At 47.0% G+C, this 17,539-nt stretch overlaps 1 protein-coding gene across 3 annotated transcripts in view; it reads left to right on the top strand.

Moving 5' to 3' along the window:
* KAZN (kazrin, periplakin interacting protein) overlaps positions 1-17,539 on the top strand; it is a 258,853-nt gene that overhangs the window by 194,343 nt on the left and 46,971 nt on the right. For all 3 annotated transcript variants that reach the window (XM_035120457.2, XM_035120458.2, XM_035120460.2), the window contains one exon: positions 14,964-15,155. In XM_035120457.2, coding sequence (XP_034976348.1) covers positions 14,964-15,155 — 192 coding nt within the window. The remainder of the gene's footprint in view (positions 1-14,963; positions 15,156-17,539) is intronic.

Genomic DNA, 17,539 nt, shown 5'->3' with positions numbered 1-17,539 from the left:
CCTGCCCATGCAAAGGAGAGCCCGACCAGCCGACATGGTACTTGGTGGGCACGAACCAGGCATCTCCACTCCGGTGCTCCTCACCATGAGCATTGCTTCCTCCGATGCCAGGAGAAGGGCATCGGCCCAAGCTGCACTAGGGGTGCCTGTGGGGGTTGCCTGCTTCCTGCTGCCTCAAATATCTGTGCCTGGGCCAAGGGCCCTCTGGCACTGCAATGCTATGCCCCTGCTTCCTATTTTAGAGAGCCAGCAGTGGCGCAGTGTTTAGAGTGTCAGTCTTGGACCTGGGAAAGCAGGGTTTGAATCTCCACTTGGCCATGAAGCTCACTGGGTGTCACGTTGGACCAGTCACTCAATCTCAGCCTAACCCACCTCTCAGGGTCTTTGTGGGGATTGAATAAGGAGGGGAAGAAGCAACACACACCTTATGTTTTATTTAAATGCTGCACACAGTCTGAGCTAGCAAGGCAAACATACTTGGTACAATCTGACCATTAAAACATTGGTAAGCTACCTCTGTCTATTATAAGCGATACGACTTTGTAGTTAGAAAAACAACATGTATTTTTGGTGTAAGGACAATTACTTTAAGATGTTTTATCATTTAAAACATAGACAAGCTACCTCTGTCTATTATAAGCGATTTAACTTTGTATTTAGAAAACAGAATGTAATTTTGGTGTAAGGGTGGTTATTCTTAGATACACCTTCGATGTTCATTTAAAACATAGTTATCTCTGTCTTTTACAGACGATAAAACTTTGTGTTTAGAAATCAGAACGTATTTTTGTTATAAGGATAATTACTCTAAGGTTTATTTCTAATGTTCAATTTTTCGACATTCCAGCTGATGAAGAATTGTCGAAACAGGACCTTGTCCTGGGATTATTTCACTGGAATTTATTTTTATTTGCCTCACTATCATTCTGGAATTGATTCCTATTTGAATTCATCTTATCATTACATAAATAAAACCTTTTGAAGACTTACTTGAAATTCATCTTCCTCCTGGCCCGAGTTCTTGCAATTTACTGTTTATTTCTCGAGCTCCATTTTGCCTACAGTGGCAAAGCATCATGGTCTGCCTCTACCATTAGGGGGATGTGAGATGGTTGCATCAGGGGGCAGGGGATGGGACAGCAGGGTGTGGCTGGAACTCGGAACAGAACCTTCTTGGTGGTGGCACCCTGGCTGCGAAATACCCTTCCCCATGAAGGTGCGTCTGGAACTGACATTTAATGACGTTTTCAGCCAAAGCTAAAATCTTCCGCTTCCTCTGGGCTTTCGGGTGAATGAAAGGTGATGTATGTAGTCAGTCACCTGGGAAGGAACAGACGAAGTGAATTGTATATTGTCAGGAGGCCGCCTTCTACTGAGTCAGCCTCTTGGTCCATCTAGCCCAGCACTGCCTACACTGGTTGGCAGCATCTCTCTAGGATTTCAGACACTGACTCTTCCCCAGCCCTACCTGGAGATGCCTGGGATTGAACTTGGGAACTTCTGCACACAAAGGATGTGCTCTGCCACCCCTTCCGCAAAACCCCAAGAGGTGGCAACTTTTCCATCACATCTCTGACTTCACTCATTGGCTAGGGACAGCCAATGACAGGTGGGAGCAGCCAGGCTGGTTTGTTTAACAGAAATTGCATAGAAGGGGACCTGTGCATGATAGAAGCATAGAATTGTAAAGTTGGAAGGGACTCAATGGGTCATCTAGCCTAAAGCCCTGCAGTGCAGCAATCAAAGCATTTCTGTTTAGAAGACTTGCTTCAAAAAGCTCTGAAAGCTCAGGCTCTCGCACTCCTGTTCAGAGGCCAGTGGAGACCTTCTCAGGTGCTGGGTTGGTGATTCCCACCCTAAGGGACCAGCCTTTTAAATGGGGAACAAGGGAAATGGGGAACAAGGGAAACAAGCCTTTTAAATGGGGAACAAGGGAAATGAAGAATGCAAAGAATGCAGCAAAATGAAATATTAGAATTCAGCCATGGCAATTCATTATTTGTAATCATGTTTTATAGAGATCCTCTCAGTTAACAATGTAAACTAATAACTTCGGGGGGAACTTTGGCCGCAGAGGGGCCTAATTCTGCACATACCTATAGATCCGCCTCTGTGCAGTGAACATCTTTCTGGCTTCCAGGCTTGTAATTTTTGGCTGAAATGCAGGCCGGGAAGGTCTGTTTGTGCTTACATCTTGTTAAAATTTAATCCGTTCAGTTTTCAGTCTTTGGTCCACAGAACTTCAAAGAGGTGATCAAATCTCTGTGGCTGTTAAAAAGACAAAAATAGAAGCAGCCTTGAAAAAGCTCGAGTAACCCAACAGTCCTTATTTTCTGAAAACTTTTTTTAAAAAAATCTTAAAAGGGCCCCAAGTTTATGTTATGCATGAGAAAGGAGGACTGACAAATGTTTATAGAAATTTGTTTTATTTTAAAGGGGATTAGGACCCAGGCCTTGGGATGGGCAGCTCTGAGTCCAGATCGATCACTCAGTTGGAATGGCAGCCCAATCCCTCTGTGTGTTTTCTCAGAAGTACATCCCATAGAGATCCGAGGTGGGGGAACCTGGCTTGCCAGTAGTACATGTGAAAAGGATCTAGGGGTCTTAGTAGATCCCAAGCTTAACAGTGATGCAGCTGCAAAAGAAAGAAAGAAAGAAAGAAAGAAAGAAAGAAAGAAAGAAAGAAAGAAAGAAAGAAAGAAAGAAAGAAAGAAAGAGAAAGAAGCTAATGCTATACTAGGCTGAATCAACAGAAGCACAGTGTCCAGATCAAGGGAAGTGATAGTACCACTCTATTCTTCCTTGGTCAGACCACACCTGGAGTAGTGTGTCCCGTTCTGGGCGCCACAATTTAAGAAGGATGTTGACAAGCTGGAACCCTGGACAGCTGCTGCCAGGCAGAGTTGCCATTTTTCAACAAGTTTGGTCAGGGCCAGATTTAGGTTTGATGAGGCCCTAAGCTACTGAAGGTAATGGGGCCATTTATACGTCCAGCTGTCCTTTGTCAACAACAAATTGTCACTGTTTTTTGTGTTGAATATACTGTATGCTATATGGTAATTTATGGACCTAATAGGTATCTAAAGCCATTCGCACATAACAAAATATGTATTTTATCATGCAGAATGTAGGCATCCTATATACATAGCTGCCAAGTTATCCCTTTTTTTAAGGGATTTTCCCTTATGCTGAATAGGCTTCCTCACGAGAAAAGGGAAAACTTGGCAGCTATGTATATATAGAAATGAGCAGACCAGTGATATTTTAGGGAGCAGGCTTGCAGGCAGTGCCCATTACTTACATCATAGGAGCCTACACAACACAAAACACTGTTGCTGTATGTAGGTTTTATTTGTTTTTTATCTTATATTTTGGAAATGTACATCCAGGTGGTTTTTTCCTTTGGGGGGGGGCAAGAGAGTGGGGCCCTAAGCTATAGCTTGTTTGTTGTTGTTGTTGTTGTTGTTGTTGTTGTTGTTTAGTCGTTTAGTCGTGTCTGACTCTTCGTGACCCCATGGACCAGAGCACGCCAGGCACTCCTGTCTTCCACTGCCTCCCGCAGTTTGGTCAGGCTCATGTTGGTGGCTTCGAGAACACTGTCCAGCCATCTCATCCTCTGTCATCCCCTTCTCCTAGTGCTCTCAATCTTTCCCAACATCAGGGTCTTTTCCAGGGAGTCTTCTCTTCTCATGAGGTGGCCAAAGTATTGGACCCTCAGCTTCAGGATCTGTCCTTCCAGTGAGCACTCGGGGCTGGTTTCCTTCAGAATGGATAGGTTTGATCTTCTTGCAGTCCATGGGACTCTCAAGAGTCTCCTCCAGCACCAAAATTCAAAAACATCAATTCTTCAGCAATCAGCCTTCTTTATGGTCCAGCTCTCACTTCCATACATCACTACTGGGAAAACCATAGCTTTAACTATACGGATCTTTGTCAGCAAGGTAATGTCTCTGCTTTTTAAGACAAATGTCTTAAAAAGCAGAGACATTACCTTGCTGACAAAGATCCGTATAGTTAAAGCTATGGTTTTCCCATAGCTTTTTTAAGTATAAGCTAAACAATAGCTTGTTTAGCTTATACTTAAATCCGGCACTGAGTTTGGTGTGCTGTTTTCCTCTTAACGTGTCAGGTTGTGGCGCGTGAACTTGGGCAGGAGGGAGAAGATAAATGTCTCTTTTGCAGTAGGGAACATAGGAAAGTGTCTTCTGCAAAGTCAGGCCTTTGGTTCATCTAGCTCAGTGTTTCCCAAACTTGGGTTTATTTGGACTACAGTTCCCATCATCCCTGACCACTGCTCCTTCAAGCTAGGGGTGATGGGGAGTTGTGGTCCAAAAACAGCTGGGGACCCAAGTTTGGGAAGCCCTGATCTAACTCATTGTTCCCTCACTGACTTGCAGTGGCTCTCCAGAGTTTCAGGCAAGAGTCTCTCCAAACCCTACCTAGATATGTCCAGGAATGAATATGAGATCTTGTGCACGCATAGTACATGCTCTGACACTTGCCAAAATTAAAGTACCGTAATACATATAGGAGGGGCGGGTCATTAAATCCAGGGTCTAGAATTACCTAGTAGGGATGAAATCTGAGGTGTCATCTTGCTTCGTTAATTTTTCACGAATTAGAGAGCCCGTTCCTTTGTTGCAAACTCTTTCATTCCTGCGGAGTATTTCATAAGGCTTCAATGGGCGTTTCGGAAAAAGAGTTCCACCTACGTAACCAATAAGGTGCAGAACCAAGGGAATGGGTTAGTTGTGTTAAGTATTCCTCTGAATTCCAAGTGCTGGTAGCCGCAAGCAGCAGAGGACTTCCACCTCCAGGCCCTCCTTATAGGATTTCTGAAGTTAAAACCCTAATTGTGATTTCCTCCAGCTGATTGTCCCACCTTTCTCAATCCGATAGAAGCAGGGGTAAGATCTGCACTCTTAGAGCACCGTGGCTTCAGCCATTGATTACAGCGGGGAAAACAGAACATTGAGAATGGAGATTGCTTGCAGTTTTTTTTTAAAAAAGGACCAAGAGAGAGAGAGAGAGAATTTTTCCGTGCATAACACACGCCCCTGGGTATATTTGGGGGGACTCAAAATTAAGAAAATGGGGGGAGATTGCCCCCATATATAAGACTACCCCCCCTTTAACATTATTTTTTAGTTAAAAAACACCTAGTCTTATACATGGAAAAGTACGGTATATAAAAATACCTAAGTAAATTTCAGGGGAAAGAAAGTCTTTGTCATCCCACAAACACCTGTGGGTTCTCTTGTAATGCTCATTTGCTTGGGGGGGGGGTGGTATGATGCAGAATGTGTGCTTTTGTAAATAATTTTGAAAAAATGGCAAACTCAAAGTACCCCCCTGGTCCAGAGCATGCAAAGCCATGTTGTACTGATGGGGTGCCAGCTTATATCCTTTGAAATTCACACTTTTCTGAATTTTGCAATGCAGTTCTCCAGTGGCAACCTGCATACTACAAAAAAAATTGCATGTTAAGAGAGGAAGCGCCCACAATAATGCTACTGTTCATGAGAATCGTGTACAAACATTTGAGCGCATTACAGGGAAATGCATGCATGAAGTGAGACAAACACAAAAGACATGTGCAAATTTGTACCATTTGTAGGACTGAGTTTGGAGGCAAATTCTTTAGTGATGTAGCTTGCCTGTGCTCAGTTACATTTCTTCATTTGAAGTATTTCGTTTGCCATCCCCTTGCTCAGGTGTAGAATTGTGGCCTAGGTTTTTGAAATGGGTTTTTCAGTGCTGAAAGAGACGTCTGCGCACAATTGACAGCCATAATTACAGGGTTAATGCCAGGGAAAGGCCGTGTGGATTTTCTGCAGAGCAAATGCCTTCCTGCTCAGCTTCTAGCATGTGGTCCTGGGGAATACTTTAGCCAGGGGAAGTGAAAAATCTAATTTTAGCGCCAGAGTTCTTGTATTCCACAACCCTTTAATTTCTCATTCTTTTAAGTCCACAATCACTTGCAGCCACGGGGCATTTCACTCCGCCCTGTGAGCCTGAAAGCTGGGCCATGCTGCATTCTTTAAAATGCAGCTACTGTTCATTCTCTAGAGCTGTGTCACTTGTTTCAAATCAAATTCATGTACAGGTAAAACTTGGAAAATTAGAATATCGTCAAAAAGTGCATTTATTTCAGTAATGCAACTTATTATTTTTTTATTCATCTTTTAATTTTTACAAATGCTTTCTTTTGGAAATTCCACAGTAATAAAACAAATAGTTACAAAAATAAACATCGCTATTACATTTCATCAATTACATTCCATTTATAATTGACCCGCCTAACGACAAATAATTACAATTACCGTGTTTCTCATATTATAAGTCATGTCTTATATTAATTTTTTCCTGAAAAAAACACAGCATGGCTTATTTTCAAGGGATGTCTTATTTTTTAATTAAGTACCGGTACCGGTATCTGTATAGACCACAGACCTGCTCCCACCGGGTCTTCGCGCGCGGCAGGCAGAGGCTGCAGCCGGGTCCTGGGGCTGTGCGCGCGGAAGGCAGAAGCTGCAGCCGGATCCTGGGGCTGCGCGCGCGGCAGGCAGAGGCTGCAGCCGGATCCTGGGGCTGCGCGCGCGGCAGGCAGAGGCTGCAGCCGGATCCTGGGGCTGCGCGCACGGCAGGCAGAGGCTGCAGCCGGATCCTGGGGCTGCGCGCGCGGCAGGCAGAGGCTGCAGCCGGGTCCTGGGGCTGCGCGCGCGGCAGGCAAAGGCTGCAGCCGGGTCCTGGGGCTGCGCACGCAGCAGGCAGAGGCTGCAGCCGGGTCCTGGGGCTGCGTGCGCGGCAGGCAAAGGCTGCAGCCGGGTTTTGGGGCTGCGCGTGCTGCGCGCTGAGGCTGCAGCCGGGTCCCAGGTGTCCGCGCGCAAAGGCTGCAGCCGGGTCCTGGGGCTGCGCGCTGAGGCTACAGCCGGGTCCTGGGGCTGCGCGCTGAGGCTACAGCTAGGTCCCGGGTGTCCGCGCGCGGTGCGCAAAGGCTACAGCCAGGTTCTGGGGCTGCACGCGCTGCGCGCTGAGGCTGCAGCCAGGTCTCGGGGGTTAACGCGGCAGCAGCAACCCTTCTTTGCCACAGACCTTCTTCCACCACCCGGTACGGCTTATTTCCGAGGTATGCCTTATATTTTTCCACCTCAGGAAAATCCTGCCATGCCTTATTTTGTAGGGATGCCTTAAAATATGAGAAACACGGTACAACAAATAAAGGCTTGACATATCTTGCTTTGCATGTCATGCGTCTATCTCATATATTGGTTTCACCTTTGAAGTTGCATTACTGAAATAAATGCACTTTTCAACAGTATTCTAATTTTCCGAGCTTCACCTGTATATTAGGGGAAGGGGGGTGTTGGGGCTCTGGGCAGCAATTAATAACATGCAAGTGTGTGGATTTATAGCAAACATGCTGGGTTTGTGTGCACAGGGAGCAGTGGTTTTGTTAAAAAATAATAATACATTGTCGTGTTTTTTTAAAGATTCTAACTTTGGAAGTGAGCCCTACATGAGCCAGTGTTGTAAAATGGTGAATGGTCAGATTATCTCAGGCAGAGAGGCTCAATCCCGTGTTTCAGCTGATCTGAGAGCCAGTGTGGTGTAGTGGTTAAGAGCGGTAGACTCGTAATCTGGGGAACCGGGTTCGCGTCTCCGCTCCTCCACATGCAGCTGCTGGGTGACCTTGGGCTACTCACACTTCTCTGAAGTCTCTCAGCCCCACTCACCTCACAGGGTGTCTGTTGTGGGGGAGGAAGGGAAAGGAGATTGTTAGCCGCTTTGAGACTCCTTCGGGTACTGATAAAGCAGGATATCAAATCCAAACTACTACTCCTCCTCCTCCTCCTCCTCCTCTTCTTCTTCTTCTTCTTCTTCTTCTTCTTCTTCTTCTTCTTCTTCTTCTTCTTCTTCTTCTTCTTCTTCTTCTTCTTCTTCTTCTTCTTCTTTTTCTGATCTACCTCACAGGGTTTTAGTAAGGATGTGGTGGTGGCGAGAACTAGGTACACCTGAACTCCTGAGAGGAAGAGTTGGCTACAAACTTAAGTCCCGTATATTCCGGCATATAAGACGACTAGGCGTATAAGACAACCCCTAACTTTTCCAGTTAAAATATAGCGTTTGGCATATACTCACCGTATAAGAAATACGACCCAGCGTATAAGACAACCCCCGGCTTTTGAGAAGATTTTCCTTGGTTAAAAAGTAGTCTTATACGCAGGAATATACAGCGGTACCTCTACTTACGAATTTAATGCGTTCCGAACGCACATTCGTAAATCGAAAAAAATTGTAAGTCAAATCCCATAGGAATGCATTGGGAGAAAAAAATTGTAAGTCGAAGCAACCCTATCTAAAAATTCGTAAGTAGAAAAAATCCTATCTAAACCACATCCAAGATGGCGGACGGAGCTCCATTCGTAAGTAGAAACATTCGTAAGTAGAGGTACCACTGTACAGTAATATTAGAATAACTTATGCTGGATCTGGACACATAAAAACAAAAAGTCTCAGGAAAGCGTGTTCTAAACCTCATGAAGGGAAATCACATTGCCCAAAGACAGGGCAGAACTCTACAGTGCCATATGGTGTCACAGTGTTATATAACCCATTTAAAACACTTTTTTAAAAAAACACAAATATAGCTGAGTCCTTAATCATCATCCCTCACTTTGGGGGGGGGGAATTGAGCCTAAGGATGCAATTATAAATGGTGACCCACAGATTGACACTCTGTTTCCAGGATGCAGCACTGGGAAGAATTTGGGAGGTTTCGCGGTTGCCCTTTGAGGTTTGCCCCACTTGCTAGAGCTTACTTGTGGTGCTGGGTACCCCACACCCCACACCCACCCACCAAAGGGAGTCACCAAAGGGAGGGCAGGAGCCACCACCCTCACTCTTGATTTGACGTCAGATATCACCTGGCAAGCCCTACCTCTTTGGCTGGGTTGTGTTGTCACCAACTCAGCCTTGCTTCCTGCCCTCCTTCCGGTGCTCAGAATGAACAGGTAAAAAGCACATCTGCCCCCAGGATGACAAATAGCTGGCAGCATATAGGTCAGGGAGGACAAACAGGCTTTCAGCTCAAAGAAGTTCCCTCAAAACCACTCGGCTCAGCCTTAACAGCCTAAGTTATTTGCTGTGACGGGAACTCCACCATATCTTGACATCGTAATGCCCTCTGTTGAAAGCTTTTGGGTAACCAATGTGGTTTACTCTTAAGCCACAGAGAATGCCGTCTAACAGATGCCGCCTGAGGGAACTGGGAGAGGCGATGGATCCAGTGCCAAAATGCTAGGGTGGAAGTATCCTCGCCGTGGGGTACTTTCTCAACTATCGTTCCTCTCGCCGTAGCTTCTGCAGGAGACCTTCTTTGTGAATCAGGCCCAGCATTTCCGCAGCTCCCCCCCCCCCAAAAAAAGAGGGGTAGGGTGGCCAAAACAGGTTTTGAAATCATGAGGTTTCAAAGCACCGGAGAGTTGTTTTCTAGAACTAGTAAGCTACGATAGGGGAAACACACGCTGTGAGTCAAAATATGGCCCCCAGTCCTCTCTCTGTGGCCCCTGGGACTCTCCCCCAGGAGTGGGGTGCACTTCCCACTGGCAAAAAGGCACAAGGAAGGTGCAAAGCAGGCCTGGTGAAAAGGGTTGTGGCTGCAGAGAGTTCCCAGGACCAAATAGAGAGGCCTGGAGATCTGCATTACCACCACCAGCAAAGCCTGAAATATCCTAGAATCAAAGCACATATCGCCATTCTCTTGCTTCCAACTGGCAGTTCTAGGTACTGTTCAGGCACCTTCTGAAATCAATGGGATTTACGTGCCTATTAAGCAGGTGTGGAGTCCCCTTTGGCTTTTAAGAACTCATCCATATAAACCCCCTTGAGGACTTGGAATCATAATAATAAAAAGCGAGAGAGAGAGAACAGCAAACTGGAAGAAATGAAATCTCTAATCCATCTTCCGACCTGGCCTCCCCCTCAGCATCAAATGAAAGCAGATCCTTTAATCTCGCCACTGTCTAATTACAGCCAGGGAAAACATGCTAAGCAAAGCTGTGCCAAAGTGGCACTCTGAGCCAGGAGAGGGGGACCCACCCTGCACTGCCATCCTCTCGAAGGCATAGCCAGGAAAAAAACGCACCTGCCTTTGAACCGATTGCCAGGGGCCACATTCTGGGTTGTAGCCAACTATGCTTTACCCAGAGTAGACCCATTAAAATTAATTTCAGTGCTCTGAGTAAGACTAATTTTGGAAACAACCCTCTGATGCAGTGGAAAACAGGCAGGTGTCCGATTTTAGCCTTGAAGTTTTAAGCGCTTGGTTTTCCCACTTTTGTTGCATCACATGTTTGCAGGGTAGACAACCTGGAAGTAATGCTGACCATCCCCTTTCCTGACCCTAAGCAGTGTCTGCCCCACATTCCCTTGTCTCCTGTATGACTAAATTACTTGTGCTCCCACAGCCTTTCATTGTTAAGTAGCTTAAAGAGATAGCCAGCTGCTGCTTCCCCACTGGTAAACACACCTTGCCATGTCTGTGTGGTGATATCCTGGGATCTTCACAAACACTCCAACTTTGGACGGGGAAGGGCCAGTCATTAAATGTTGATCGCTTCAAGGGAAGTGGAAGCCCAGGATTTTTCTGGGATAAAACCAACTTAATGCCAAGGGTGGGAGGGAGGTGAGGAGGAGGAGGAGGAGACAGATGCAGGTAGGCAGGGGGAGATGCTCACACAGGGGAGCCTGGGAACATGAAGCAGCAAGGTGGTTTTAATATTATCCACTAGATCCTGCTCTTCCTTTAAACCAGTACCTATGGGTCTCCTCGGCAGGCAACTGTTATTATCACAGTTCAAAAGTGCTATTCAGACAGGCAAAACCACTAATGGTCCTTGTTGGGCATGACCAGTCCAACGACATTGATGTTGAAGAATCATTGCTTCAACACTGGTGATCTTTGCTTCTTCCAGTACTGTACACTGATATTACGGTAGTTCGCCTGTCTTCCCAAGTGATGTGTAAAATCATGTTGTGCAGATGCCTGATGATCGTCTTCCAAAGCAACTACTCTATTCCGAACTTAAAAATGGAAAGCGTAATGCTGGTGGTCAACAAAAGAGGTTTAAAGACTGTCTCAAGGCAAATCTAAAAAAAATGTAGTATAAACACTGACAACTGGGAAACACTGGCCTGTGTGTGCTCCAGTTGGAGAACAGCCTTTACCAAAGGTGTCATGGGCTTTGAAGACACTCAAACTCAGTACGCAAGGGAGAAACGTGCTAAGAGGAAGGCACGCTTGGCAAATCCACACCGGGTCAACTCCCGCCCGGAAACCAATGTCCCCACTGTGGAAGGATGTGTGGATCCACAATTGGCCTCCACAGTCACTTACGGACTCATTGTTAAAACCGTGTTTATGGAAGACAATCTTACTCAGCTACGAGGGATCGGCAAAGAAGAAGATTGTTGGGGGTGCCAAGTGCATCAGTAGGCTGGCTGGCAGTTCCTTGCCACCAAGCCTTTAGCTGCAGATCCCCATTCCTTGGAATCATAGAGTTGGGAGGGACCCCAAGAGGCATCTAGTCCAACCCCCTGCAATGCAGCTGCCCCTTATGGGGATCGAACCTGCAGCCTTGGTTTGTTTTTGTTTTATTATGTATTTTGTGTTACAGTTTTGCATTTCTATATTGTGATCAGCCCTGGCATCTTCGGATGAAGGGTGGTATACAAATTAAATCAATAAGAGCTAATAATAATAGCAAAGAACTCCTCCTCCTCAGTGTTCCACCCACACACCTTCTCCAGAGTGACCCTAGGAGCCAATCCTCTGTGGCTGACCCGCCTCCTTTCACCCTGATTGGCTCCAACCAGCACAAAGGATGAGAAGACTGCTTCTCAGTGGCTTAAAATCTCCTTCATGCTGATTGGGCAGCTCCAGAGTGCTGGAGAGCGGGACCCTGCTGCAGAATTAGTAACCCCTGCCATCCCGGACTATAACAACTCCCAGCATTGGCTATGTTGGCTGGAGCTGATGGGAGTTCAGAATTCAACAGCATCTCGAGGACCATTTCCCCAGCCCCGCCTTTGTTGATGTGGAGCAAATGTGAGCCTGTGGATGTTTCATGAAATTCTAGCCCGTGGCCCGTGGTGGTTGGCGCAGGGGGGGGGGGGTGTTGTGATGTTCTGCTGGTTATTGCACATGATAAAAGGGAGTTCTGTATCTTGGCTGACAAGCGGGGAGTCATTTCCTCAGCAAATTCTTGGCTCGCACTTGCAGTTTGGGAAGGTTGGTGGAGCTTGCCAAGTGGAATGCGGGTTGGAACGAGGGCGGGATGCATGTCAGGAAGTCCCTGGGGGAGAATGTAGGCCTTTTCTTTCTCCTCCTCCTGAAAAAACAGTGCTCTCTCTTGCCTTGGCGGGAAATGCTGGATGCCGCATGCTGTGTTGGGCGAGGGCTGAGCTAAAACTGCACTCCTCGTTTCGTGTGAGCATATTTCAGGGATATATATATACTGTAAACACAATTGCATACCTGTAGTTAAATATAATATATTCATTGTGAATATATGCACAGTGTTTTGATGCTGTACTTCAGGCATAGGCAAACTCGGCCCTCCAGCTGGTTTCGGACTACAATTCCCATCATCCCTGACCACTGGTTCTGTTAGCTAGGGATGATGGGAGTTGTAGTCCCAAAACATCTGGTGGGCCGAGTTTGCCTATGCCTACTGTACTTCATGCCACCAAGCTTACTTTCCTTCTGTGCCTTCACGGCCCACAATCGGCAGTGAGGGCAAGTGAGGGAAAGGGCTGGTGAGAGCAAAACGAAAATTAGGAAAATGATGGCAATAGTAAGGGGTATATTGAATTAAATGTTCAGCAACAACAGTATCGCTTTGGTAGTGGTGGTTATTGTTACCATGCATTAAATTTATATAGCTGCCCATCAACAGCTACAGCTTACTGTTCTAATCTTATGAGAGAGAAAAGCTTTTCTCTGTCTGCTTTCTCCATGGCCTGTATAGTGTTATAAACTTCCATCATTTCCCCCATTTACCTGCCTTTTCTCTAAACTAAAAAGTCCCAGACATTTCCCCACAGGGGAGTTGCCCCATCCCCTTGCTAACTTTGCTGCATTTTATTGAAACTTTCCCCAGCCTATGACATCCTTTTTGAGTCGAGGTGACCAGAAATATTTCCCTGGGGAGATGCTGGTGTTTGTCGCCAGAATATCCAGCACCTTGCGCATTTGACCAGGTGTCCTCTGTTTCCCGTGCCAGCTGGAGAAGGAAGCACACAGAAAGAATCTTCTGTTCTTTCTGCCTGCCTACCAAGGTCCTTTAGTTCCAGATCAGGCTTGCAAAAAAAATTTTTTTTTTAAGATGAAACCTTTTGTGTGGCTCTCCCTTTTTCCCCAGAGCCAAAGAACTTCCCAGCCACCCTCCCTCTGCCCAGCTCTCACATGTATTAAGGTTATGTGGCTTGGCTTTAAAAAACATAATATTAACCCTGCTCAAAGCAACCACCCTTTCCCCCGCCCCTCTCCATTTTGCTTCTGAATTGCCTTGTTTTTGCATCGCCCAGGTTCTATTCATTCTTTTGTGTCCCTGTTGGGAAGGGCAGGCTGTTGTTCCCAAAACCGTGCCCTCCCGCTGTCTTGTTGCCAAAGAACCTAGTAAAAAACTTAGAATAAAGGGTTTAGAATGGGGGGGGGGAGAGAGACAGGTTTGGCAGGGAGGAAGATTGTGGCTCAGGCCACAACCCAATGACCTGCCCGCAGCAGAAAGTTACTGCCCATGTTTTGCAGACCTCTTACTTCCCAACTTCCTTTCCTTCTGTGTTGTGTTTCTGAAACCAACTTATGGAGGCTGCCAAGGCTGTCAACTTGAATAAAATGGGGGGAGGCAGGTAAGCTCCGCCCTGCAGATGTGATCACATGGTGTAGCGCATGCACACCATATGAATGGCAATGCCCATCAACTTGTGGGGGGCAGCCCCCCTCAAATATTTTATTGGAGGGGGGGGGATGGACCTCAGCCCCCAGGAGTTTGCTCCTATGTAAGCTGGGAGATGGGAGACTTTTTTCAGCTGAAGCGCAGCTTTAAAATACATAAATAATAAAAGTATATCAGCCCCACTGTGGTGTTGAGGGGCTGTTCATTCATTCAGATTGAAGGTGGTTGTGCTAACCTGTTCAGGGGGAGGGGAGATCAAATCCATTCTCTCTGCCCATCCCAGCTGCACACCTTGGTAATATTTCTTGCCCTGTCCTGGACAATATCCTTTGGAGGATGCAGCAACCAGAACTGTACAGAATGCACCCCAAGTGCGGTTCCACAATGGAACTGTATAAAGTTTGGCAGTTTTATTTTTAATCCCGTTCCCTCCATTTCCCCTTCACAACAACCTTGTGTCAGGCTGGGAGTTTGTGACTGGCTCAAGGTCACCCAGAGTAGGGATTTGAACCCAGGTTCCCCTGGCCCTAGTCTGACACGCTAACCCAGTGTTTTCCAAACTTGGATCTCCAGCTGTTTTGGGACTACAACTCCCATCATCCCTAGCTACCGAGACCAGTGGTCAGGGATGATGGGAATTGTAGTCCAAAAACAGCTGGAGACCCAAGTTTAGGAAGCACTGTTCTAACCACTGCTCCACAGATGGGAACCCTAATGCTCTCACAGACATTGTAGAGCTCCAAATCCCATGGGCATGGCCTATGGGATTTGTAGTCCCAGCAGCATCTCGAAGTCCACAGGTTTCCTCATCCCTGCAGTGTTTTATATTACACCACAGAGCTGGTGCTGTTGGCGGTGGTTCCTTAAAACAGCAACGGCAGAACTGAAACGGCACTTGGGATCCTGCGATGCTAACCCTCAAGATTCCCCCGGAGATCTTCCTGAGCCGAAGGAGAAGGCCAGCCCCTCACTTCCTGACATTGTGTTCCTCTTTCCTCGCAGTGCTTCTCCGGGAAGAGGTCTCCCAGCTTCAAGAGGAGGTTCACTTGCTCCGGCAGATGAAGGAAATGCTAACAAAAGACCTGGAGGAGACCCACGGCGGCAAGTCGACGGAGATCCTCTCGGCCACCGAGCTCAAGGTCCAGCTGGCGCAGAAAGAACAGGAGCTCGCTAGAGCCAAAGAAGCCCTCCAAGGTAAGACCTGGGCTTCCCTTCTGTACATTGTCATGACATGAAGTGTGCATCATTCTCTCTGTTGGCCCTCCTCTCTAAGCCCAAGCTACTCGCCTCATTTGTGAGCTTTGAGCAGCACATGTCTTGTTCCCTCCCACTCTACAGTTCTGTAATTTTCTGTTCTGTAACGTTTGGGCCCTCAGCCCCATATGGGCCCTGTTTCATCCCTTTGGCTGTGTTGCAGATTCCACGCACCCTCGACCACAATAATGTACTGATGCTCCTCTAATGTGATGTCATGAAATAAAGCCCACATGGGCGACCTCAGGGTTGTTAAATGGCAGCCGGTTTCTAATCCTTACTCAGAGCAGGCCCACTGAAATTAACAGACGCAGCTGGCTCAGGTCCACGAATTTCAGTGGGTCGACTCAGAGCAAAACTTGGCTGGGGGCGACCGACTGTTGGCAAGTGAGGGCAAGGTCAGCGAAGGCAAAACAAAAGAATGGGAATGGGAAGCCGCAGCCAGGATGAAAGGTTGCTGATCCAGCCTGGGAACCATGCAAAGGTGCTAGAAAATGGGAAAACAGCTCAGTCGTCCCCCAAAGCCCAGAGCCAACCTTCTCCCGCCCCGCCCCCATCCTATTCCCATGTCCCACAAAAAGGGATTCTTTCACCAGTGGAGAGAAGCCTGTCCCTTCACCACGGAAAACATTACAGAGAATCATAGAATCATAGAATCGTAGAGTTGGAAGAGACCACAAGGGCCATCCAGTCCAACCCCCTGCCAAGCAGGAAACACCATCAAAACATTCCTGACATATGCCTGTCAAGCCTCTGCTTAAAGACCTCCAAAGAAGGAGACTCCACCACACTCCTTGGTAGCAAATTCCACTGTCGAACAGCTCTTACTGTCAGGAAGTTCTTCCTAATGTTTAGGTGGAATCTTCTTTCTTATAGTTTGAATCCATTGCTCCGTGTCCACTTCTCTGGAGCAGCAGAAAACAACCTCTCTCCCTCCTCTATATGACATCCTTTTATATATTTGAACATGGCTATCATATCACCCCTTAACCTTCTCTTCTCCAGGCTAAACATACCCAGCTCCCTAAGCCGTTCCTCATAAGGCATCGTTTCCAGGCCTTTGGCCATTTTGGTTGCCCTCTTCTGGACACATTCCAGCTTGTCAGTATCCTTCTTGAACTGTGGTGCCCAGAACTGGACACAGTACTCCAGGTGAGGTCTGACCAGAGCAGAATCCAGTAGTACTATTACTTCCCTTGATCTAGATGCTAGATCCCTTGATCTAGATGCTATCTAGATGCAGCCCAGAATTGCAGAGGATGCGGGGGGGGGCAGAATTGGTCTCCAAACATATAAACCTTTTTTACACACCTTCCAGACCTCAAACACATACACAGAGGATCTTTTTGTTGGCACAACTGGAAGGCCGGGAGGGGTGCTATTCATTCTCTGTTGGAAGTTTCGCAAAGGAAGGGAATCAGGCTCCCCGGTAGGTATTTTTAGAGATCCCTGCCTGATGTGGTCAGATCCAGTAGAATTCATCTGAGCCTTGAAAAGCACACAGAGCTGAAGGAGGAAGTGGGAAAGAGAGCTTCTCTGTTGACCTCTTCCTTCAACTCTATGTCCTTTTCAAGGGCTGCGAAGCTAACTACCTTCACTATCTCGTGGGGCAGCTCAGAAACTCTGTGAGTGCCCTGGGAAGACCTCAAGGGCATCATGGTACCCAGAGACACCCCCTTGGAGACCCCCATATTAGGGGCTTCCCATAAGCACCTGTGGGCTGGGTGGACCTTACGCTCTGATCCAGCAAGGACTCTGGTGTTCTTATGCAGAGCTCTGCATAGTCCTGCTGGTGCAAAAGGAGAGAGGGGGAAGTTCTCTCTGCTAATGTACTAGCAGCTCAGCGTGGATGCGGCATTTCATAGCTACGCTAAACCTCCAGTCCTGATTGCTCCCATCTATCCAAATTACCTGCAGAGGAAAGCGACTTCCAGCGGTTCATGCTGGGCACCGAGAGACTCTAAATATAAACTCCAAGCTGCCTCCCTTGCACAACATACCACATGTTGGTTCCTCTCTTCTGGTACCTTTCCAAAGGTTGCGGAGAAATGCCATCAAAAGACGTTAGACTCAAACATGATAAAAGCACAGTCTGTTTAGCAAGCAGGAGAAAGCGAGAGCAGAGGAGAAATGCAATGGAACTCGGTGGTAAGGAGGCAGTTTCCAAGGCCTGTAGAGCATGGCTAGGCAAACTAAGGTCTGAGGGCCGGATCCAGCCCAATCACCTTCTAAATCTGGCCCGCAGAAGGTCCTGGAATCAGCCTGATTTTACATGAGTAGAATGTGTCCTTTTATTTAAAATGCATCTCTGGGTTATTTGTGGG

The sequence above is a fragment of the Zootoca vivipara genome, chromosome 6 (genome assembly GCF_963506605.1).
Source record: "Zootoca vivipara chromosome 6, rZooViv1.1, whole genome shotgun sequence".
Taxonomy (NCBI): domain Eukaryota; kingdom Metazoa; phylum Chordata; class Lepidosauria; order Squamata; family Lacertidae; genus Zootoca; species Zootoca vivipara.
The sequence above is the reverse complement of the archived record's forward strand: the minus strand, read 5'-3'. Positions and strand labels throughout refer to the sequence as shown.